Source organism: Nuphar pumila, chromosome 9 (genome assembly GCF_984573655.1).
Source record: "Nuphar pumila chromosome 9, dmNupPumi1.hap1.1, whole genome shotgun sequence".
NCBI lineage: Eukaryota > Viridiplantae > Streptophyta > Magnoliopsida > Nymphaeales > Nymphaeaceae > Nuphar > Nuphar pumila.
The window spans coordinates 123,041,206-123,065,815 of NC_143257.1; the positions used below are offsets into that span (position 1 = coordinate 123,041,206).

The window sequence follows — 24,610 nt, forward strand, 5'->3', positions numbered from 1 at the left end:
AAAAAAAAAGTATAAGTTTTATTCACTTGAAATGCTTAAGAAAGGCATGTCCAAAAGATGGGCCAAAAGCCCACATATATACACAGCATATAGGGGAAGAGAGGGAGAGTACTAGCTGTTAGGCATTCTTAACGGCCGATCTCAATAGCTAAAAACAAAAATAATAATAATATATATATTATATAATATACAATATATGTATATTACATAATATACATATAAAATACAAAAAACAGTAAAAAAAAAAGAAAATACACGTTTGTCCTAAAATAGATTCTAAAAAAAGGAAAATAATATATATACATATCAATGTATATATATAATACAAAGCATAACAATATGTATTTAACAGAGACCCACGATAAACAAGCTCCATGATAGGGTCACAAGCAGAAGGGATTCCACTAACCATGTTGAACTATAATCAATAATAGCATTGGCTGAGAGGATACATGAGATAATATGGGAGACACCTTTTCACAAGCTGCCCAAAGAGCATGTCGAAATCTTGAAATAAAAAGAAAAAGTGTACCAGTATCTTATAAAATCGTATGCAATAAATATGAAATAGCGAAACAGATAAAGTTAGTTCACCAAAGGAATGCAAATATAAGTCAGGATGTTTTTGTTCCCTTTTCAATGTTGCTATGTCTGCATGAAGAGAGATAGAGATGAGTTTAGCAGTCCATTCACAGCTGAAGTATTGAATCCAATGTTGTATCGTACGATACATATCATTATTATATATTCTAACGATATGATAAACACTCGTATCGTGATACGAGTGTGCATTATATTTGTATCAGGTGTATCGTACAATAAAGGGTGTATCGTATGATACACTTCAGGCACACTTTAAAAGGGACGAAACTTTTTTTTTACTTTGGATTTTAAATACCTTCCCTAGGGTCGATTCCTCTATTTGTGTAGAGGCTGTTAGAGGGGGAACACATGCACCCATAGGAGACTTGAGAGCATTTCGGGGTTCAATTATTGCGCAAGGAAGAGGTCTTTGTGGTTTTCTCACGTAAAAGTACATTTTCACCCAATTTTCACTCAAGAAAGTGAGATAAGATAAAAAAAATCTCCGTTCTTTGCTTCACTTGTGTAAGATTGAAGTTGGAGGGTAAGCTCCTTTCTTTTTGTATTCTTTTAGAAGATATTACTTTACTTTTAGTTTTTTACCATTATTCTCATTTTTTTGCACTTAGAACTCAAAATTTGTTCTTAAGTGTGTTATTGAGCATCGTTTTACATCTTTGTAGTGATTAGAATTACTAATTCGTGCTCTAGGAGGTCGGTGGAGGGTGGAGGTCTTGGAGGATGTCTCTCAAAGGATCCTGCATTGAAATATTGTACACCAGTTAAGATGTGTTTGAAAGGAATAGTGAAGTGTAATTTTTGTGGTTTCGTAATTTATAGAGGATAGTATAGATTTAAATGTCATGTTGTGCAGCATAGAAACTTCACCACAAAATTATGTACACATCGCATTCCTAATGATATTTGTATTTAGCTTTTCACTAGTCTTATAGAAGACGATAAAAGAAATGCATGAATGCATGCAGCATTGATGGGAGAGAAATTGTCAGAGGGGGTCCTTGAATCAAAAGATAAAGATGATTCATCATCATCTCAAGCCAATGAACGATGCAATAAACAAAGGAAATTATTGAGCTGAAGTTTGAGACTGAAGATGACTTTTATATATAGACATATGTTTCTGAACTCTAACTTGTATATTTTTTCCCTTAGCATGGCATTCTGTAACTAAAAAATGCAACTTTAACTTTTCTAATGAGTTATGAAAATCTTTTGGTTTTTTAATATATCACTATTTTGTCTTAAACGATTGTATTTGCGGTGATTACATGGATGGTTGCACAACCAAATGTGTGGTTGTTAAATGTTTAATGACATATCTATGTTTAGTTAATCTTATTACATAAATATATTGTGTTCTTGTATCCTATGATTTTTTTTGTTTTTTTTAGATTTTTTTAGATTTTCAAAAAAATAGTGAAATTTATGATTTTTTATGATACGATACACATCTTACTTTGGGCCCGACCGACACGGGTTACGATACACTACTTACAACCTTGATTGAATCAATAATTAAATAATTAACAGACTGTGAAAAGGAGGCTTTCTTAGGAGAAAAATCCAGAAATACATCAATATAAAGATTAAAAGATTACCTCAGAATAATTTCGTTGATCAACACTAAGCCGCTTAGTTGATAACTCTTTCAATGTGCGAAACAAAACCATGTAAACCCTATGAGATGTAAGAATATCTGCAGACTGAAAATGTTGTGCTAAAGTAGAAAAGAGCTCTGGCCTGAAAGAGAATTCATCTCAGATAAGCATAAATCTCATAGAATGAAAGAAGCAAAAGATCACATATATATGTTATTTAAGTTGTCAAGAGTTTTTCTTAAACAAACAGCAGGAAACCACAACAGAGTAAGGACAAAACCAAAACAAGACAGAGCATGTAATAAAAAACTGCAAGCACTAAAAAATGGAGCCACTGAACTCATCAAGCACTGACAACTAATGGCAGCCTCATGCATGCTTGCAACAAAGAGAGCTAAGGAATGAGACAATGAATTCATCCAAGAAGGATTAAGATGTACTTGCAGCTTAATTTTGTTAAACAAGTCATATTCAGTTCCTACTTGTACAAAGAATTCATTATACAATATTAATTATTTTTAAAACAAAATTTCAACCACTTACTGTTTCAAATAACCCAATTTCTTGCCAGAGTTGGACTAAACTAAATCCCTTTAAAGAGAGGCAGGCTAGACAACAGTCAACAAGGCCATGGGTCCAGATCACCACCAAGCATCCAAACACTCTGGTATGCAAGGGCATGGTCAACTAACTAAAAGAAACACGGTATAGTGGTATGCTTGGAACACCAGGTCATGAGTAGCACGTTGCAGCCCAAAATGGAGAACCCTGTACTTGTTGGCTAGACAAGATCATGTATTGCATTCTCTAGATGGTTTGGTGCACCAGACCCCCACCTTTTATGGACATGGCTAATCAAGAAAATAGTTTTTGTGGCTCTATCTAGTTTCTAGAAAGGCCTCACCTTATTATGCTATAGCCAATTGAATCAGTTAAGGTGTTGGTATAAATGAGTATGAAGAATGCGATCATGGATATCTATATCCAATTAACATTTTCTGTCAGTAGGTTTACCCCTTGAAAATAAGGGATTTAATTTGCCTTTCAGTTTTGAACAGTTAAAGGGTTTCAAAGTGATCTGATTTTTCCTGTTATGATTCTATGATAGTGCAAGTAGAGGAAAGTCAAACAAGTTGATGGAAAGACATGCTCCACAGTAGCCGGTAATATCCCTCACATGTATCTCCACAAGCACCCCCAACGTCTGAAATGCAAAGTGTTGGAGAAGAAAAAGAAGGTATGTAAAAAGGATGGTTATCTCTTAGTCATCAGTGAACAGGCATCTTTTCTTTTCGAAAAAAGTGGTAAGCATAAACCAAACAAAAGGGTTAGCCATTTTCACTTTAAGGTGGCCACACTTTGTTGAAGGTCCATGTTTTCAACACCATCTAACTCTCAAATCAATACTCTGGAAGTGGCTACTTAATGATAACATACCAAACAGGACTGGATATTCATTAAATAACAGGCCAACCCCAGAAGACTGACGCCCAATCTTATTTCTAAGCCTGCTGTAGATGAGGTTCTAGTAAAACACTTTCAGTTGTTAGAGGAAAAGAGTGAAAGGCTGCCTGATACTAATGAAATCACTCAACAGAACTGAGCCTAAATAAATAAAGGAAAGACTCCATCTTAAGAAGAGCTGTGCAATAGAAGACTTCTTAGCCATTGGATAGCAGATTTCAGTATAGAGTTCATCCAATTGACTCATGAAAACGCTATAAGGGTGGGGCCTTCCACCTAGACTAAGGACCATAGTTGGCAATCCCAACTCGATTCGGATCGGACCCCTAATGGGTCACCGAAGCAGGTTACCAATCCTAATGCTGGTTATAATTTTTTATCATGTATTTTATGATTTTAATGCACAATTCTGATATCAAGTCACGTGTTATAAAGAATCTAATATTGTTCAATGAAAAAAGTTAATAATCATGTATAATTATATGTTTTTGTAACTTAACTGTTGACATATTAGCTTGAAGTTTAGTTATTTTCATGTCTTATTCATGTGCTTACACTATAAAATATAGTCATGACTCGTCTCAGTCACCGAGTCAACCTGCTGACTCGTGAGTTCAGAATTGGGGCGATCCGAGCCCGAGTAACGAGTTTGCCAACTATGCTAAGGACACTAACATGGTCACAGTTCAATTTTAAACTATTAACCTAGAAAGCCTCCACAAAAGACAGTCTGGCATCTCATTGTTTAATGGACCTTGAGTTGTTAAAATGAAAGCTTGCTGGTTGTGATGGTGTCTGATACTCAGCCGCATGGATGGAAGACCTAAGGAGACTGAATAGTAAAAATAAATTCTATTTGCAAGTTTATTTCAAGGAAGAGATAGGAAATGGTCAAAAGTGTAGGGAGACAACATATAGTTGGCCTCTTTTTGTTGACCCAAGGAGGAAAAACATACATGTCAATGTTCAGTTTGAGATCAAAACAAGAAAGGAAAGTAAAACTAAATTTTGACTAAAACACACCAACATATGCAGGGTCGGGGTCAGATGTCCAATGGCTGTTCATGATTAGTATGGCCTGTAAACAGCATCTCATCTCCTTTCACATCCCCTTCTTCCAGAATCTTTGCTATCTGCTTTTGTAAACAACATTCTTGTTCACAACACTTGATTACAAATGGTTGCGGCTAGGTAGATGGATTATCTTGAAAGTAGGAAATGCCTCCATCTATGACTATGACTATGACATGAAATCTGCATGGCGACTTCAGTGGCATGAGAAGAGTGCAGTACTTTTTTTCAGCAACCCACATCTCCATCACCAAGTCTATGTGTGCTCATGTTCAAACCTCAAAGAGATATAACGACTCGGTAATGGTTTTTTCCTCAATATGACTGGATTGAGATTAGGACCAAATTATTGGTGGTCCACTTGCCTTTCTCTCAAGAGTCAATGGCTTAATTCCTATTTTTTTCTACTTTTCCTTTTCCTTTTCCTTTGCCTTTTCCTTTTTCTATTGCTATGCAGAAACTCTTAATTTATCAAATTGCTTTATGATTCCAAAAAGAAAGTCAAGGAAAAAAATTATCAGACTTCCAATACCATCTCAATTAACAATGTTAATATAGCTTAATCAAAGTAATGTAAAGACATTGGCAAACAATTACAAAATTAGTTAACATAATTTAAGAAACATAAACTATTTTTTTGTACAAATAAATTCAAATCATCATGCATAAATTCATGCAATAAATCAAATTAACAATCTACAATTGTTGGGTTCCGTTGTGCTAACTCAGGCCTTGCGCCAATGAGGGGAGGAGGAGGGAGGAGAAGAAAGAGAGAGTACATGTGGCCATAGCAGCTAGCAATCGGGGATGGGGAGACGAGGAAAATAATTAAAAAGAGGTGACATCAGTTGGGTCTGGGCATGGCCCAGACCCCACTGACAAGAGCTAATTATGTTTATTAAAATTTGAGAAATTTATAGTTTTTAACCTTTAAATTCGAGCAAAATTGAAGTATGACCACCATTAGATCCGCCTCGGAATGTAGATCTCGTAGATCTGTTTTCCCAAAATTGAATTACGGTTGGCCCAAAAATGTGTTTTTCAAAAATAACCAGCGTCTATATTTTAGTTTTTTCTAGATTAGATCGGACTAGATTCGCTCCATTTGATCCATGTTAATATGGATATGGACCAAGTCTAAGATCCAGTCCAGGTTGGGATCCATTGGATTTGGATCTTGTATCCAATCTGGATCCAAAATCTGTCCATGGCAATTTTAAAATGGGAATGAATTTAAGGTTTTAAAAATAACTTTTAAAATAGACTAAGAATGAGATAGAGTTTTATCTGGGGTAGAACTATACCCCATATGACCTTCCAAAAGGGGGCATCTCCCCGTAGAATATTCCTATAGAATATTAAAATAAAAAATATTAAAATATGGAAGATATGGAGGTTAGGAAGTAGAGTTCTACACTATTAGCAAAATATAAAAGAGGTCTAGAGCCTCTCCCTCTATAGAACTCATGTACTAGGGAGAGAGTTGAGAAAAAAGAATAAGAAAATCGTGTGAGAGAAAAAGAAAGAAAAGAGAAAAAGATGGAAAAGAAGAAGAAAAAATATATATACATGCATCCATCAATTTCTCTAGTTTTTCGATATACGAATCAAGTGTGTGTGTGTGTGTGTGTGTGTGTTTAATTTTCATGATTGTCAATTTCCCTGTTTATGCAATCTGAATATATATGTGTATATATATTTCAGGGGTATCGATTTGCCTTGTCCATGTATCTTAAATTATATATATATATATATATATATATATATATATATATATATATATATATGTATGTATGTATATATTTCAGTTTGGTCGATTTCCCTGCTCATGCATCTAAAACTGTATTCGTGGTTAAGATTTGTCTATTTTTATGTTCATGCATCTAAGAATATACATGTAATTCAGATTATCGATTTTATTGTTCATGCATCTGAAAATTTGCATGTGTTTCGGATTTGTCAATTTCAGTACTCATGCATCTGAAATATATATGGGTTTTCTAATTTGTCGATGTCATACTCATATATATATATATATATATATATACATATATATATATATGTATGTGTGTGTGTGTGTTTTGTTTTGCCGATTTCATTGCTTCTGAATTATGCACATGTGTTTCAGTTCTGCCGACTACCTGATCCTGTTATTTTTCTCAACAGTTGAATTATGTGTCTGGTTGATCCATGTACATGAACATGTTCATGTACATGAATCAGCCCAGCTGCTGTTTGCTCAGGTATGGCCAGAGTTACCAGTCGAGGAAGCGGGAGCGGGAAGCGATACGGGAAGCGGGAGCGGGAAGCGAGGCACTTTCAAAATTTTAGGAAGCAGGAAGAGTGTGACTACTTATACCATGTAATAAACCCAAATATTAAAACAGAAAATTTTTTGAACTTCAAAGTACCACTGCATGAGGACTCAGACCCCTACCAGTCATACAACTATACCATTAGATTTCGTGCAGCTTCCATATGAAATAAGAAAGATGACCAAATAAACTCAGTTAAAACACAAATGTGAAATGCTTCTCAACCAATATATTGTTCTTTTCTTTCATGGGACTCACATAAGAATATAAATCACCATCGTATTGATAACACAAAAGATAAAGACGACCATGTTATTGCAACAGGAAAATGAAACAAATAGTCTCTAACAATCCCCTATTCCCTAAATGTACCTTCTAGAGAGAATGAAGGGATCAAACCTGCAACACAAACCTCTACTCACGAGTTGAACCTCACACAGGTCAGACACCAGCCCTATATCACTTGAAAACTCTTCATCAACGCGAAATACGGGCCCACCATTTAAGGGAAACAATTTGGATGGGTCGAAACAGGTCTAAAGTCTAAACTCATTGACTGACCTTATTTCCCCACCTTAACGCCCTCTGAATAGCCACACAAATCTCAGATTTCCAAAAAGTGCACCAAAATAAAATAAGTTAGACAATGATGTCCCAAACCCTAGGTAGAGAATCGGATCTCCAAGGACCAAAACTTTCAGAAAATAAAACTGATAAGCTTTCTGTTTTCAAAAGATCAAGGTTACGGTTACAAGGCAACGGTAAGCTATAAGCAACCCAATAAATAATGATAAACATAGATAGAATAAATTGTTTCCAACAGCATGCACATGAATAAGCAATTCTGCAGAACCGACAAAGAGCGTAAAACATATTCCCATTTCATCATGCTATTCATAACCTAAATGTCATGTTGTATGACTGCAAAAGGATTGCTTGTTCCCTGGAAATGAAAGGGAGAACAGAGATGGAAGGAAGAGATGGAAAGAGAGAGGTCGTGGGAGATACAGAGAGAAGAGATGGAGAGAGGAGAGTACGTACCTGAATGGATTCATCGTCGTGGAGGTTGCCGGATGTCGGTGAAGGTCGCCGGATTCTGGGTTCCGCCAATCGGTTGCCAGAGAGAGGAGAGAAGAAGGGAGGAGACTCGGATTGAGCTGCGTGAAAAACCCTAAAGCCCTTTCGGGTTTTGTTTTCATGGGTTTTTCAAAATCTCTTTTTTGCCCTTTTTAAAAAACTCGTTCTTTTAATTTTTTTTGGAAAAAAAGCTTAAAAAAGACAAATATGTAAATTCGCCCCTTCGTACCCCCTTTAATGGGAGTGCGTGCACCCCTTTAATGGGGTACGCGCACCCCATTTGAAATGTGCGCTTCCCCATGCATTTCGAAAGCGCGACGTTTCGCGCTTCCGAAGCACGTATCGGGGAAGCGCGCTTCCCCTTCTATAGGGGCGCTTCCTGTAACTCTGGGTCTGGCCGACCCATGTACATGGATCAAACCAGTTGTTGTTTGCTCAGGTCTGGCCAACCCATGTACATGAATCTGATCATGTACATGGATCAGACCAGCTATTAACATGTTTACTCAGGTTTGACTGACCTATGTACATGAACCTGATCATATACATGGATCAGACTAGTTATTAACATCTTTACTCAGGTCTAGGCGACCCATGTACATGAATCTGATCATGTACATGGATCAAACTAGCGCTTGAGATGTATGTTTTTTTGGTCTAGCCGATCCATATACATGAACCTGATCAACCCAGCCGATATTACATTTGTCTGGTTGATCCATGTACATGAACCTGATCATATACATGACTCAGCCTAACTAATGTAAATTATTTTTGGCCAACTGTTTACTTTTTTTTTTGTTGATATATTAATGTATGATTGGCCGACCCATGTACATGAATCTAATCATGTACGTAGACCAGACCAGCTACTGATATGGATATTTATGCTTGGCTGATCCATGTACATGAACCTATTCATGTACATGAATTAGCCTCTATGTCACATGGCTGCGGGTACGGGTGAGGAGTAATTTCAAAAATTTTGGACACGAGGACACGGCTATATATACGTATATATATATATATATATATTTTAATATATATATATATAACAATAATAAGACTCGATCAAAGTTGTGCCCATTAGGGGACATGACTATATATATATATATATATATATATATATAAAGATCAATTTTTTTTAGTTTTTATACAACTTTTGCCCTAAAATATGGACAAAAATAGACTCGATCAAAGTTGACCGAGTCCAAAATATGGACAGACTCAGCCCTGGTGCATTGACCGAGTCCAACACTTGGTTGACCGTGTCCGAAGCCGCACCCGTGTCGGGGCATGTCGATGCGGGTGCGTCGACCTTGTAGCCGAGTCTGTGTGACTTAGATTAGACTAGCCATTGTCATGAATCAGCCCAGTTAATGTTATTGATAACTGGTTTATACATGTACATGAATCAGACCATGTACATAACTTTGACCAGGTGTGGATGATTTCTGATTTGGTCGATACATGTACATGAATCTAATCATATACATGAATTTAACTGTTATGTGATATTTTCTGGTGAGTTGATACATGTACATGAATCTGATTATATACATGAATCTAACCAACAATGGTTAAATTGTTGCATAGCTGATTCGTGTTCATAAAAGTGATCATGTGCAAGAATTTGATCGGTACTTGAAAATTTCTGCATAGCCAATTTATGTATATAAAGATGATCATGTACATGAATCTAATCGGAATATATATTTTCTGATTTGGTATATAAATATGATCCTAAACCGATCAGTTTGCAAGTGTGCATATCATATGCTTGAATCTGAAAATAATTAGATGTTTTCATGACTCTGATCATATACACGTTTGGTTGATTATATGCATGAAATTGATCATGAATTATGTGGTTTGCAAGCTTCTATTTGTGTGTGTATGTGCTTGGCTAAATGTGCATTCTTTTTGTGTTTTGAATATACATTGTGAACATGTTTGAAAGCTGTGTGTGTTCATATTCACTGAAATTTTGCAATTTGCATAAATTACTTTTGAGATATGTTAGTGGTTATGTGTTAACCAATGCAAGCCTATATAGGACAGGAGCATATGTTACTCAAATTTTATTGATTGTTTATGCATTGCAAAATGAATTATGGAATTATTAGTTTTTCAAATTTAATTACACTGTTAAATTCTGAGGATAAAGGGCCGAAATTGTTTTTGCATGTGGATTTGCAAAATTGTTCTTACGTAAAAAAACTTGAAATTGATTTGAAATAGTAAAAGAGACCAAAATAGTGTAATTAATCTCTTCCTTGAAGTCTTTTCCACAGTGTGAAAATTTTGGATAACGGTCATGAAAGACCATAAGGATACTAAAACTCTGTGTGCAATTATGTCCTCAGAACCCGATGTGTGGTTCACTTCCTAACCACGGTTTTAAGGAGCTTTCAGTCATTGTACCTATAGGTGGTGATGTTGACTTAGTTATAGTTATTGGTATACCAAGAAAGTGGCATCGATGGTTGAACGTTTCTATTGATGTCCCAAAATTAGATGAGGATTTTTAATGTTTCAATGAAAGGTGATGATTCCTGATATCAATCGAGGAACAAGTGTAGAACCAAGTAAATAAAATACAAAATTGTGTGTTAAGCTATGACTGAGAACCTAATTTGAACTTCGAGAAATTGTGTCTGTTTTGAGTATCTGCAGGTTTAAGAAAAAATGAAAATTAAATTTTTTTGCATATTTAATAGGGACATGCATGCAAAAGCAACTCTGATAAATAACTTAATAAGTTATTCATGCATATTTTACTGTTCAGCATTAGTTTATGCATCTTGGCATATTTGATTTTTTATGATATTTGGTTGAATGCTTGAATGGTAAGTTTGTGGTAAGTTATTACTTGTGATTTTATCTTAAATTTAGGAATAAATTAATTTATGCTATATCCTTTACTGTTGAATTTTTAGAGGAATTTGTACAAGGACTTCGGTTGTTACCCGTTATCTTAAAATTGTTTTACAGGCACATATGCTCAGTGATGTTTTGGACTGGCTAGCTGGAGGATACGAGCGACTTGTGACTTGGTGTTTGGGTTCTGACCAGAGCACAGGAGTTGATAGAGTCGATTTTATGTTTTGGATATTTTGAATTATTTATTTAATTAATGAAGTTTGATATAGTACTTCAAGTTTATTCAATGTATTTTGAGGGTTAGTTGGGGTCGTTGGAGCAAATACCAGAGAATCGATCTGAACTGGATTCGAATCGACTAAAACTCCAGAAAATCAGTTTAACCATAAGCGGGTCGGATGCATAAGTGGGGTTTGGACCTCGATGCAAACAACCCAAGCCCAAAGGGGCAATACAAAAAATAGAAAATAAAAAAGGGGTAAAAAGAGAAAGAAAAAGGAAAATTGGAGGAAATTAGAAGAGAAGGGGTATAGGGGTCTTTCCCCATGGAAGGGACCCCTCACCCCATGGGGAATTGCCATGTGGCAGCCCCCCCCTCTCTCTCTTCTATCTCTCCTTTACACGCAACCCCCTCTCTCTCTTTCTCTCTTAGCTCTCTCATCTCTCTCTTAGCTCTCTCGTCTATCACAAACTCCCTCTCTTAGCTACTTTTGTTTTGCTAAAAGAGGATGAGAGAAAGAAGGAAGAAGAATAAGGTGGAGCTAACCACTCTCTCTCTCTCTCTCTCTCTCTCTCTCTCTCTCTCTCTCTCTCTCTCTCATGTTGTTGTGCCCGCGCTGCAGCCATGCCAATGTCGCACCTACACTCTTGAGTGCCGCCCTCCCTCGTTGACGAACGTTGTCGAGTATGGCCCCGGTGTCGCTATTAGCAGCACCTTGCCGCACCCTACACACGCGTTGCCACATGACCCACAAAACAACTGCCCCCGTTGTTGTGCGCTACAGCCCCTCCTGCTGTCGAACCGCCTCTGTTGAGGACGTACTGAGGTCGAGGGGGAAGGATTTGCGAGGACAAGTTTGGGAAAATCCCTTAACAAAAGACACACTATACAAGTATGATTCCCCTATCCTTACTGGGGTTCTGGGTATAATTCCTAAACCCTTACCAAGGTCCAACTTACGCAAGGGTAAGTATATAACCGTGAACGAAAATAGGGCAAGCCCTGCCCTAATTTTTGAAGGTATTTTTAGAACCCGAAAGAGGTCCTTTTTAGGTTCGTAAGTGTGTTTAATTACTTTATTGAACTAACTCGAGTTGGGATTGGCGGACAAGGTATTTAAATTTGGAGAATCAATCGTTAAAAGAGATTGTTTTGCAGGTTAAACTCCAAAAAATTAAAAGATAAAATTGGCATATAAAAACTATAAATTTGGTGAATTTTTGTGTGATGTATGCATGTTGTTGTGAGGCATACAAATGGATATATGTTTGCGTAAGCATGAGATTGCGGCTTATGAATAATGATTGTGATGCATGTATGCTAGTTTGGCATATGCATTAATAGACAGAGTTACGTTATCGAGTGAACCTATAATCCTAGACTTGTATGGAAAGGGACGGAATCAATGGAAGCATGCATTAGAATTTAACAACATAGATAGGTTGTACGCATTAGAAGGTACCTGTTTAGGACAAGTCGTGCAGAGACATGGGTGGATGATGTCCATGTGATTGCATGTTTGATGGTTTGTATGAAAAGGGCAGAATGAATGGATGAATGCATTAGAATTTAACTGCATATGGCAAGTTGCACGCATTAAAAGGTATTTGTTTAGGACAGGTCACGCAGGTATGGGTAGATGATATGCATGTGAATGCTCCACATGAATGCAGATATACTTTCGAAGTGAAAGTGATGAGCATTGACCCAAATGATGGTTTCGATCGAATGCGAGATTTCGCTATTCATGCTTGATTTTTGCATGTATGGCAGATGATGAGTGATGTGTATGATGCATGTTTGAAAAGCATGAATTTGTTGGGTATGACCCATATGATTACTTCGCATGTGAAATTATGTTATTTGTGTTTTAAAACTTACAAGTATGGCAAGTACGATTTATGCGCGAGATGTGTGATCAAATAGCATAAATTGACGGGTATTGACCATTTAATTGCTTGTTATATGAAAACTCTGTTATTCGTGCCCTCAAAATTTGCATGTGCGAGTGATGCGAGGTGTATGATCAAATAGCATGAATTTGATGGGTATTGACCCATGTGTTTGTTCGCATGTTAAAATTTATGCCATTAAAGTTTGAAATTTCTATGTGTATTAAATATGATGTGATGAATAAAGTGCATGGATGAATGACATGAATTGATGGGTTCTTACCCAAGTGCTTGCTTGGTGTAATAAATTTTTGTTATTCTTGTTTTAATTTGCAATTGTGGCAAATGTGATATGCATGAATGAATAACATGAAATTTATGGGTATTGACCCAAGTGCAACTTATGATATGATGCCTGACATCTGCATTTACATTGTTAAATGACATGCATTGAGAAAAAAATTCTCAAAATATAAAAAAAGTTGCACTAAATCGTCATGTTCTAAAAGATTGAGTGACATTAGCTCATCTATTGAGATCGAGTAAGTGGGTCAAATGTGAACCTGCGCCGCATCACCCCCATGGGAATTAGCGAACGTGGATGGAAGGCGGTCTCAACATGGTCAAATGTAAACCCTTCTCCTACTACGGTAGTTTAAGGAGACTTTGTACTTCGATACACACGGCAGAGGTAGAGCTATGATTGTATGCCGATAGTAGTGTTCCCATGATACTCCAGTTCGAAGGACGACGTGACGACATGTCTTAGACTCTGGTGTCAGTCTCTTGTTCTACAGGGGTTAAATAAAATATGAAAAAATATAAATACAATTTATCTAAATGAACACCCTCTAAGAGGCCTGAGTACCCACGTGTGCCAGGAATGGTACGCTAGGCTAACAAAAGAATTTAATGTGCAATGTTTACAAGCATATCACGTAATGCAAAAACAATTAATTAGAGAGATAAAGAAAAAAATACTCATGCATAAGGTAAGTCATGGGATATATGCATCACTGAATGTATGAATTATATGTGAATATGATTGTACGCTTGAATGACATGTATGCATAATTGTATGCGTAAATTACAGGTACAAATGATAATATATTTGATTTAAATGTACACATGAATGTTTGCGTAAATGATATATTTATGTATGCATAAAGGTATGCATAAATTGTGTGTTTATGTACGCATAAAGGTATACGCAAATTGTATGTTAGATGTAAACATAAATATATGCATGAATTGTATGGAAGAGATATACATGACTATGTATGCTTAGATCATCACAAGATGATATAAGGTTACATAAGTTAAATCGTAATCTATTGTTTTGTTTACTGATATAGTTTATGTGTTGTCGTTCTACAGACCTAATAAGGATTTGTGGAATTGTACAGAGACATGATGTGTCTCACTCTCTACTTTACACTTTTCAAATCCACGTGCGTAGGCGAACGGATATTGTAGCACGCATGGACTTTGAATCTTTTTATGGACTGAACTGGACCTCTTCTTAGATTTATTTTGTTTGTAAACTCTGAAATTTCATTTATGGAATGAATGAAATTAGTTTGATATGTTGAATTGTAAATGGCATGAATGATTTGATTCTAAACTTGTAACGTGCCTGAGTTTGAGAGTAGTTTTGAAATGATTCAATAAGGCTTTCTATGTATTCGAAAATAATTGTAAAAAAAAAACTCCCCCTAATTTTTGGGGCATTACAAATACACCCCCCACCCACTTTTTAATTTTTTTTATTTAAGACCAAAATGGACTCTATCAAAATTGACCGAATCCATTTTGGACAAACTTAATCCTAAGTGTGGTGGTCAACCCGCACCCAGAATTGTTTGACCGCACCCACATCGAGTCGCATCTACGTGGGTGTGGCAGCCTGTAAGGCGAGTCCGTGTGACATAGATATGGAACAAAATTATTTGAGAAAGCACCAACAGAAGTAAAGACAAGCTTCCATGTCGTGGTCATTGCATAATTGGAATGGATGTTGATCACATAAAAAAGATCAAGCTCCATACAACACAAAATCAAATTTCAGTAACAGCACATGATCATAACTTATCCCTAAGTTCTGGCGACTTAAGTATGTCAAATTATAGACGAACAAAAAATAAGTTAGAGAAATACCACTCTTTTGGATAATCAATGCGAGCGATTTTTGATACAAGGACAGCTCTTTGAAGTGCAATCTGAAATGTCAGTAGCAAAAGTTATTTGATACACCACCCACAACGTTTATTCAAAACCTTTAGGATAAATGCATTAAAAAAGCTAAATCATGTATCGCAAATATATTCACATGTTCTCCACCTTATAACACATAAAAGTATAATGGGACACATAATGTTGTTGGTACCGACACCAATAAAAAAAGTATAATTCAGATATTAGATGAGATACATTAAAACTTGGCAGTGAATAAGACGCTATACAACCAATTAAATTGATTGCATTTGTAAAATGGTACATTTTTTTGTGGCAAAAACCCTACCATTTTGGTTGATCAAATAAAACGGCCATAAGCAAGAGAAATTCTTCTGTGTGCAGATTCTAAAACAGGTTACTCTCTAGACCAAATAAATGTGAAATTTTTCAGTATGTTGATAAGGATACCAAGCTTGACAAATTCTGGATCAATGAAATTTAAGATAGCAAAGTGTTGTCATTAAGTCCCTCGCTTTCAAGGCAACACCTATGGACTATTAGAATAACAAATAACAAACGCATGACTAGATCAGATACTCACCTGGTAATTTACCTCCCTTAAGTCTGCTACAAGTTTGTTCCGCAAGTAAGCTTTCTCCTCGTTGCTGATACCACTGAAACAAAATTCAAACAGCTACCTCAAGTTAAAATTCATAGAACTGTAGAAATGTTTCTAGTTCATACCAAGACATGATAAAACTGAACTGTTGTGCATGCATAAATGCAAATCATAATGCAATGCTACAAATCTTAAATTGATCAAAAATAACTCAAAAATACCATACATGAATTGGCGTGAACATTAATGTTCAGTGGTTAAGAGACAATACTTTCTACGTCATAAAAAAAGAGGCAATCTTTTCTACTTCCAAGAAAAAATTGCGAACTGATATAATATTTGTAGAACAAGAATACGGAGCTCACTACGAATCACGCCGCTGCCGCCAGTACCGATTCACGCTGTTCTTGAAATAAACGGTCGCGAGGAGACGGACTTCCGTATGAGAAGCAAGACTCTCCGATGTGATGATCTCCTGTTGAAACACTTCCCCCCGTTAAATTCAACAACACACAAACTTCATGCCAAAACTAACTGTTAAAGCTCGCGATTCGAAGCATCCGTAATCAAACGAATGCTCTTGCCTAATACTATCGACACGGAGAAAGAAACGTGTCACTTGAAGAGAATAGACCTCAACAAGAAACGATCGGCCACGGGAATTCAAATCAAAAGGTCTTCGATCGAAGCATCGAATGCCGTAAACCAAAGAAAACTAGGACGAATTGGAATGCGATAAGAAAAACGTGAAAATACGAAGAGATAAGCAATCGGCGAAGAATACGAGAGAGGGATGATCGGTCAGTGCGGTAGTACCAAGAGGCACGAGCAAAAGCCAGGGCGGCTCTCGAATTCGGAGAGGGCGGCCTCGGCGGGCTTGCGGACGTTCGGGTCCCCGCTGAGCGCGTTGGAGAGCAAGCCGAAGATGGAGGGAAGGTCCGACATCGAGAGCGCCATCACCAGATGGGCTATCGGTGGCTCCGCTGGGAGGGACGGAAAAGAGCTAGGGTTTCGATTACTCGATTTGCTACGCCTCGATGCCTCGGAGAAGAAACCTAACTGCGGATTGAGAGAGAGAGAGAGAGAGAATGCGGGGTAACAGAGACAACGACGACGGGAGAATGAAATCGTTTAAAGGCGAAAGGAGGAGGAGGAGCTTGCCACCGTTGGGGTGACAGCGGATCGGATATAGTCCGAGAACGAATCCGAAAACGAAAACGAATCCGACACGATATTTTCGGTTTCGAATTCTTAATACCGATTCGATTCCGACATGTTATTTCCGGGTTAGGATCCCTAAAGTGAGTTCGGAATGTAAGTTTTGAGCGGATTCAGATTCACTAGATTTGGATCGGAATTGGATCGGTATTTTAGGACAGATGTAATTCAAGATGGAATCAAAATCCAAACAGATTGCATTTGTTACATCTGAAAGAGCCTGTTTCTAATCCTTTTTCATATGAGATCCTATACTAACACACAAATTCTGGATCCAGAGTCAACCATGCTCATAGGATCTTATTTGGATCCAAACTTATCCATTGTTTGTATTTTGTATCTATCATGATCGGTTGGAATGCAATCCACTTGCACCCTATTATGCATATTGGGTGGATGGGTCCAGTGCTTGTCAAAGCGTATCAGAGAGGGCGGGTTATCATTGATCCAAATCTAGAAGTAACTTTTACGTAGTAATATGGGTCGTTTTACCCAGACCCGACCAGATCAAACCCTATAGGGTCCAGGTATGACAAATAAAAAGACCCGGGTCCGAAACTGAAGGTCTGATTAATACATGGACCTGGTATAGTTTGTGAAATTTTATACCAGACCCAGGCCCGACCCGAATTCGGATTAAGACCCTTGGTTTTTCAATGTAAAAATGATAACAAATATTATTTTATCAGGTCTGGTTCATGTAGTTCTCATCAGGTCTGGGTATGGTTTCGTTTATAGTAGACCCGATTAGACCCGGGTGCAGACCCGATACCATACCCGAAAATCTGGTTCAAGTCTAGTTCCACCTGGGTCTGAACCAAACCTGACCCGTTGACACCTCTACCCACGAGGGCTCCACTTTCCTGCTTAAGGGTGAACAAGGTTTGTCATCTGACATGAATGATCACAATTAAGGATGAAAACGGTTCAGATCCAGAACAGCTAAATACATGATTATTCGGATCAGAATCAGATCCCGAACAACTAAAGATTGCACAAACTCCATCCTGAATCACAATTTAGAAACCCACACGGGCATGTCATGTTGTAAGGTTGAAGCTAGTGTACTAGGCAAGAGAAACCTTAATGGTTTTATTACCAATTAGAGCATTGCGAATGTGCGGCGGTCCGTATAGGGCTGTCATCAAGTTGAGTTTGTGTTGGATATATAACCCGACCTGAAACTGAATGCCTCGGTTTGGGCACGAAAAAATCTGACATGAAAATTATTCAGCTCAACCCGAACCCAACTCAACTAACATGAGAGTCAAGTTTGGGACAATTTTTTTCAAATACATGACCGGATAAATTTTTTCACGTACCTGAACCGATCCGGCTAACCTGATTATTTTACATGTATGTTTTAGAAAAAATATGCATTCTAAATACCCTTTAAGTTATATATGTCAGGTTTGTTATATATATATATATATATATATATATATATATATATATATATATATATATATATATATATATATATATATATATATATATATATATATATATATATATATATATATATATTGGGGTAATACATTAGTGCTAAATAAAAGTATAGGGATGGCAGTGGACTGGGGGGAAACGGGAATCCGTCTGAACCTGCCCCGTTTGGTGCCGGGATGGAGGACATGAACGGGGAATGGATCGGGGATGGACTTGAAAATCAAAACCCATCAAGGGCATCCGGTGGATTTCTCATAGTTGGTGCTGCTGCACATGCAGCTATTTTTATGGTAAGAGACTATGATCCAACTACTCGATACAACGATCTATTAGATCGTGTCCTTAGGCACCGAGATGCAATCATATCACATCTTAACTGGGCGTGTATATTTCTAGGCTTTCACAGTTTTGGCTTGTATATTCATAATGATACCATGAGCGCTTTGGGGCGTCCCCAAGATATGTTTTCAGATACCGCTATACAATTACAACCTATCTTTGCTCAATGGATACAAAACACTCATGCTTTAGCACCTAGCGCAACAGCTCCTGGTGCAACAACAGGCACCAGCTTGACTTGGGGGGGTGGTGATTTAGTAGCAGTAGGCGGCAAAGTAGCTTTGTTACCTATTCCACTGGGAACCGCAGATTTTTTGGTACATCATATTCATGCATTTACGATCCATGTGACTGTATTGATACTACTGAAAGGTGTTCTATTTGCCCGCAATTCTCGTTTGATACCTGATAAAGCAAATCTTGGTTTTCGTTTCCCTTGTGACGGACCCGGAAGAGGGGGAACATGCCAAGTATCCGCTTGGGATCATGTCTTCCTAGGTCTATTCTGGATGTACAATGCAATTTCGGTAGTAATATTCCATTTCAGCTGGAAAATGCAGTCAGATGTTTGGGGTAGTATAAGTGATCAAGGGGTGGTAACTCATATCACGGGGGGAAACTTTGCACAGAGTTCCATTACAATTAATGGGTGGCTACGAGATTTTTTATGGGCACAGTCCTCTCAAGTAATCCAGTCTTATGGCTCTTCATTATCCGCCTATGGTCTCTTTTTCTTAGGTGCTCATTTTGTCTGGGCCTTCAGTTTAATGTTTCTATTTAGTGGTCGTGGTTATTGGCAAGAACTCATTGAATCCATCGTCTGGGCTCATAACAAATTAAAAGTTGCTCCTGCTACTCAGCCTAGAGCCTTGAGCATTATACAAGGACGTGCTGTAGGAGTAACCCATTACCTTCTGGGTGGAATTGCCACAACATGGGCATTCTTCTTAGCAAGAATTATTTCAGTAGGATAATGGCTAGGAGGATTTGAAAGGCATTATGGCATTAAGATTTCCAAGGTTTAGCCAAGGCTTAGCTCAGGACCCCACTACTCGTCGTATTTGGTTTGGTATTGCTACCGCACATGACTTCGAGAGTCATGATGATATGACCGAGGAACGTCTTTATCAGAATATTTTTGCTTCTCACTTCGGGCAGTTAGCAATAATCTTTCTGTGGACTTCCGGCAATCTGTTTCATGTGGCTTGGCAAGGAAATTTTGAGTCATGGGTACAGGACCCCTTACATGTAAGACCCATTGCTCATACTATTTGGGATCCTCATTTTGGTCAACCGGCTGTAGAAGCTTTTACTCGAGGGGGTGCTCTTGGCCCAGTGAATATTGCTTATTCCGGTGTTTATCAATGGTGGTATACAATCGGCATGCGCACCAACGAAGATCTTTATACTGGAGCTCTTTTTCTATTATTTATTTCTGCCATATCCTTAGTAGCGGGTTGGTTACATCTACAACCCAAATGGAAGCCAAGCGTTTCGTGGTTCAAAAATGCCGAATCTCGTCTCAATCATCATTTGTCAGGGCTCTTCAGAGTAAGCTCCTTGGCTTGGGCAGGACATTTAGTTCATGTCGCTATTCCCGGATCAAGGGGTGAATACGTCAGATGGAATAATTTCTTAGATGTATTACCATATCCCCAAGGATTGGGGCCACTTTTTACAGGTCAGTGGAATCTTTATGCCCAAAACCCCGATTCCAGTAGTCATTTATTCGGTACCTCCCAAGGAGCGGGAACTGCCATTCTAACCCTTCTCGGGGGATTCCATCCGCAAACTCAAAGTTTATGGCTGACCGATATTGCCCATCATCATTTAGCTATTGCATTTATTTTTCTCGTTGCTGGTCATATGTATAGAACTAACTTCGGGATTGGGCACAGTATTAAAGATCTTCTAGAGGCGCATATTCCTCCGGGGGGTCGATTGGGACGTGGGCATAAAGGTCTTTATGACACAATCAATAATTCGATTCATTTTCAATTAGGTCTTGCTCTAGCCTCTTTGGGAGTTGTTACTTCCTTGGTAGCTCAACACATGTACTCTTTACCTGCATAAATTGTAGATGGGGCGGGGGTGGAGAGTTTGTCTCCCGCAACCACCTCGGTCCACTGGCATCCCTAAATGAAACATGTTAAATGGGTTTTCAATACTTTTTGGTCTTATTTTTTAATTATGATCATACAAATGTGATACATGTACTTGATTTTTTAGGGATCAACTCTTGAAGTGTTCCATACTCACACATGGGTGGGTCTTTATAACGTTCGAAACATCAACAACCCCAAATCTTTGTAAATTTTTTATGCTCCAAATATCATTTTTTTTCATTGAAAACACATGATCCAAGTGTGGATTCTTAGTAAACCGACCATGTCCGACACATTTATGGAGTTGAAAACCCATTTAGCATATTTTATTTAGCACAAATGTATTATTTCATTTATATATATATATATATTAGAATGTATTTTAGGACAAATATGTATTTTTTGTATCTATATATATTATGTAATATACATATAATGTGTATTATATAATATTCTTTTTTATTAACTGTTGAGATCTGGCTAGTCTAACAGTTCGACTAGATGTTAAGAATGCCTATCAGTGAGTACTCTTTCTCTCTCTTCTAATACGTAGGCTTTTGGATGTGTTTTTCTTAAGCATTTAAATTGAATAAAACTTATAATTTTTGTATACTTTGTTCTTTGCCCATTAATAATTATTGTGAGTGTGTTTTGACGCTTATATTTATTAGTGTCCCCTCTACTAGCTTGTGTATCACTCTGTATTGGGTTTGTATTTGTATTATTTGCCTTTTGTGGCTTTTTATGTGTGTGCTCGTGACTCCATTACATGGTATTAGAGTTAATCGATTTTTTTATCTTATTTGCTTGAAAATTTTAACTATTGGCATTTGCTTGTGTCATCATCTTCTAGAGTCGTGTCATCATCATCATGGCGAAAGGAGAATCAAAGGTTGAATTCTTTTTAAAGTTGAATGACTCCAACCATTTGATGTGGGATCGCAGCAATGAGAAATCATTTTAATGGCAAAAAATTATAGGGATATGTGAGTGGATCTATTCTCGAACTTCAACTCAAGTTCACAAAGGTGGAAGATGATCAAGTCAATGCTCTTGGAGGCGTTGAAAGAAATAAGGTGATTCAAGAATACCAAACAAAAATGAAAGATCGAGAGAGTGAGCATACTGAGATTTTAGCATGTTTTTTAATCAACTTTGAATTAAAAATTTGTACTAATATTGTCAAATTTAAGAAGACAAACGATGCTATGACCTAGTTCGTCAATACTTTCTATAAGAAAAGGTTTGTTCCACAAAGTATAGTGATAAGAGTGTATGAAATTATTATAGTGCTTTCTTCTCATTGTGGGATGAATTTGCGCACTTATTGCACTTAAATGGAAGGGACCTGCCATTGAAATTAGACATAAACAAATTAAAAAAATGCATGTGTGAGGACCTTCAGGCTTGTCAATGGGTCCGTTTTGTTTTTAACTTTCAGGTAATTTCTCGCGTTAAATATCGCGATATTTGTCACTATGGTGTCGACCTTAATGTTTATTCGGGTTAACTTTGGTTGGCCCAAAGTTGGACCGAGTAACATGTGGATTAGAACTGGGTTATGATTTTTGCTGGATATCCAACCCAACCGGCTGACATAGTGTTACCACCGTGGGGTGGTTGTGAATGTATTGAGTTGAAGACCCCTGATCAAACCCACTGGCGCATGGGTGCGTCCATAGCTTTCCGAGGTGGGCCACGTCAGGATAGAAAACAACTGGCTGAACTGAGTATTTTTTGGAAATATTATTACTAAAAAAATATCTCAATAATTGCAACAAAAAAAATGGAAATATTTTTACTAAAAAAAAATATCTCAGCGGGAATCGATCCGCCGGAAATCGATACGGTACAAGGCTGATTCAGTTTATTTTAAAAAATAAAAAATGGTTAATAATGTTTTTAAAATATTTTTGAATTTTTTAATATTTTTGCAACACGTGTCATTTTTTGGTGGAAAGTTTGTCGATTGGGTTTGATTCAGCTCCGAATGGGAATCATTTTCAAAATGATTGAAGGTCCCATATAACATTGATAACATTGTTGTATTCACATAACTAGGGGTGGAACTGGGTCGGGTATACCCAATCCATCTGATATCCGAACCATTTATATCCCACCCGAACTGTTATTGGTGGACTGGTGGGTTTGGTTGAATCCAAAATATCGACCCATAGTGAAAACTGATTGGGTCTTAGGTATTGTAAATGAAGACTTAAAAACGAACAAACCCAACCCAATTAAGTATCGAGACTCAAATGGTTCTTCATATTTTAAAACTAAACTGACCCGATTATGTACCCAAACTTAAACAGACTTGTACCCAATCCGGCTATGTATCTTAACCGACTTTAACCCAACCCCACTTCATACCCGATCCATCTTAAAGTCTCTAATTGGTAAATATTATATATTCAATTAAAGATTTAAATATGTTGATAAACTTATAATTAATATGCATTGCATTTTAGTAATCTAAACTTTTATTCATTTTTTCATATATGTCCTGAAAATTTGTGGATTGAACTGAATCCCAAAATAGTACCAGATAACTCGTTGAATTTGATACAATTTGATAGATATTCACATAGCCAGCTTAGGTTGGCTTGGTTTGAGAATTTTGTTTGAACACCCTTTGCGTGGGATCGTCTCATCTCGAGCTGAATACCTTTTATTTAAAAATTATTTTTATGTCTTTGAAAATCGTATCAAAAGCATTTTTAAAGAGAAAAGAACAATGATATTTGAACTCGAGCCACTTCCAAGAAAATCTAACAACCTACCCGCTAAAATAGCTCCTTTATTTATGACCATATTATGAAAAAAATAAAACATAGTTTTTTTATATACCTATGTGAGCCGAGCTTAATATGGTTTATCGAGCTGGACCGGTTGTTCAAGCATGTTTACTTGTACCGAGCCAGAACCCTTGTTCAAGCTTGACTCATTCAATTTTTTTGAACGAGTTTGAGCCATGCTTAAACGGGTCAAGCCCGAGCTGACCTCGAGCTAGCTTAGCTCATTGCGCATCCCTACAATTTGAGTATGATATATCATTGGTTTTTTTGTTTCAACTTAAAATGTTTTGTTGGCATGTAAATATGTTTTTTATATTCAAATTGTGACATTATTTTAAATAGATATCAAGCTTTTATTTTGTTAGCATATAATATTCTTAATAAACCATTGATTTCATTAATTCATATATTTTTTATTGGTAAAAAAATAGATCTAGAATACCGATCATATCAAGAGCTGAGCTGAAACCCATACCCATTAAGACCCAAGCTAGTTAACTTATATGGGTCTACTTTTTTCAGCCATGCCCAGCCAATAACCTAATGTATGACCAAACCCATTAACCCATATGGGTCCACAGTTTTTAATTGTGCATGAACCTGGATTAGATTGGGTCAGGTTTGGCCTGCATTAGAGACTTTGAGATTAAGCTGCTAAACGTAAGCATGAAGTTTTTCTTCTTTTTTTCTAAAATCTCTTTTATCATTTTATTAACAAAAAAATGATTTATTGTACAACAAAAATGACATGTTTCTTGAAAAAACCTACAATTTTCAAAAATCTGCC

At 37.0% G+C, this 24,610-nt stretch overlaps 1 protein-coding gene across 3 annotated transcripts in view; it reads right to left on the reverse strand.

Annotated features, from left to right (window-relative positions):
- Positions 1-17,006, reverse strand: part of LOC149829217 (uncharacterized) — a 126,567-nt gene extending 109,561 nt beyond the window's left edge. For all 3 annotated transcript variants that reach the window (XM_090017976.1, XM_090017975.1, XM_090017977.1), the window contains exons 1-5: positions 16,734-17,006; positions 16,283-16,392; positions 15,900-15,972; positions 15,281-15,342; positions 2,202-2,343 (exon numbers count right to left, since the gene is read on the reverse strand). In XM_090017976.1, the coding sequence (XP_089874102.1) occupies positions 2,202-2,343; positions 15,281-15,342; positions 15,900-15,972; positions 16,283-16,392; positions 16,734-16,874 (528 nt within the window). In that variant the 5' untranslated portion in view covers positions 16,875-17,006. The remainder of the gene's footprint in view (positions 1-2,201; positions 2,344-15,280; positions 15,343-15,899; positions 15,973-16,282; positions 16,393-16,733) is intronic.
- Positions 17,007-24,610: the final 7,604 nt, after the last annotated feature.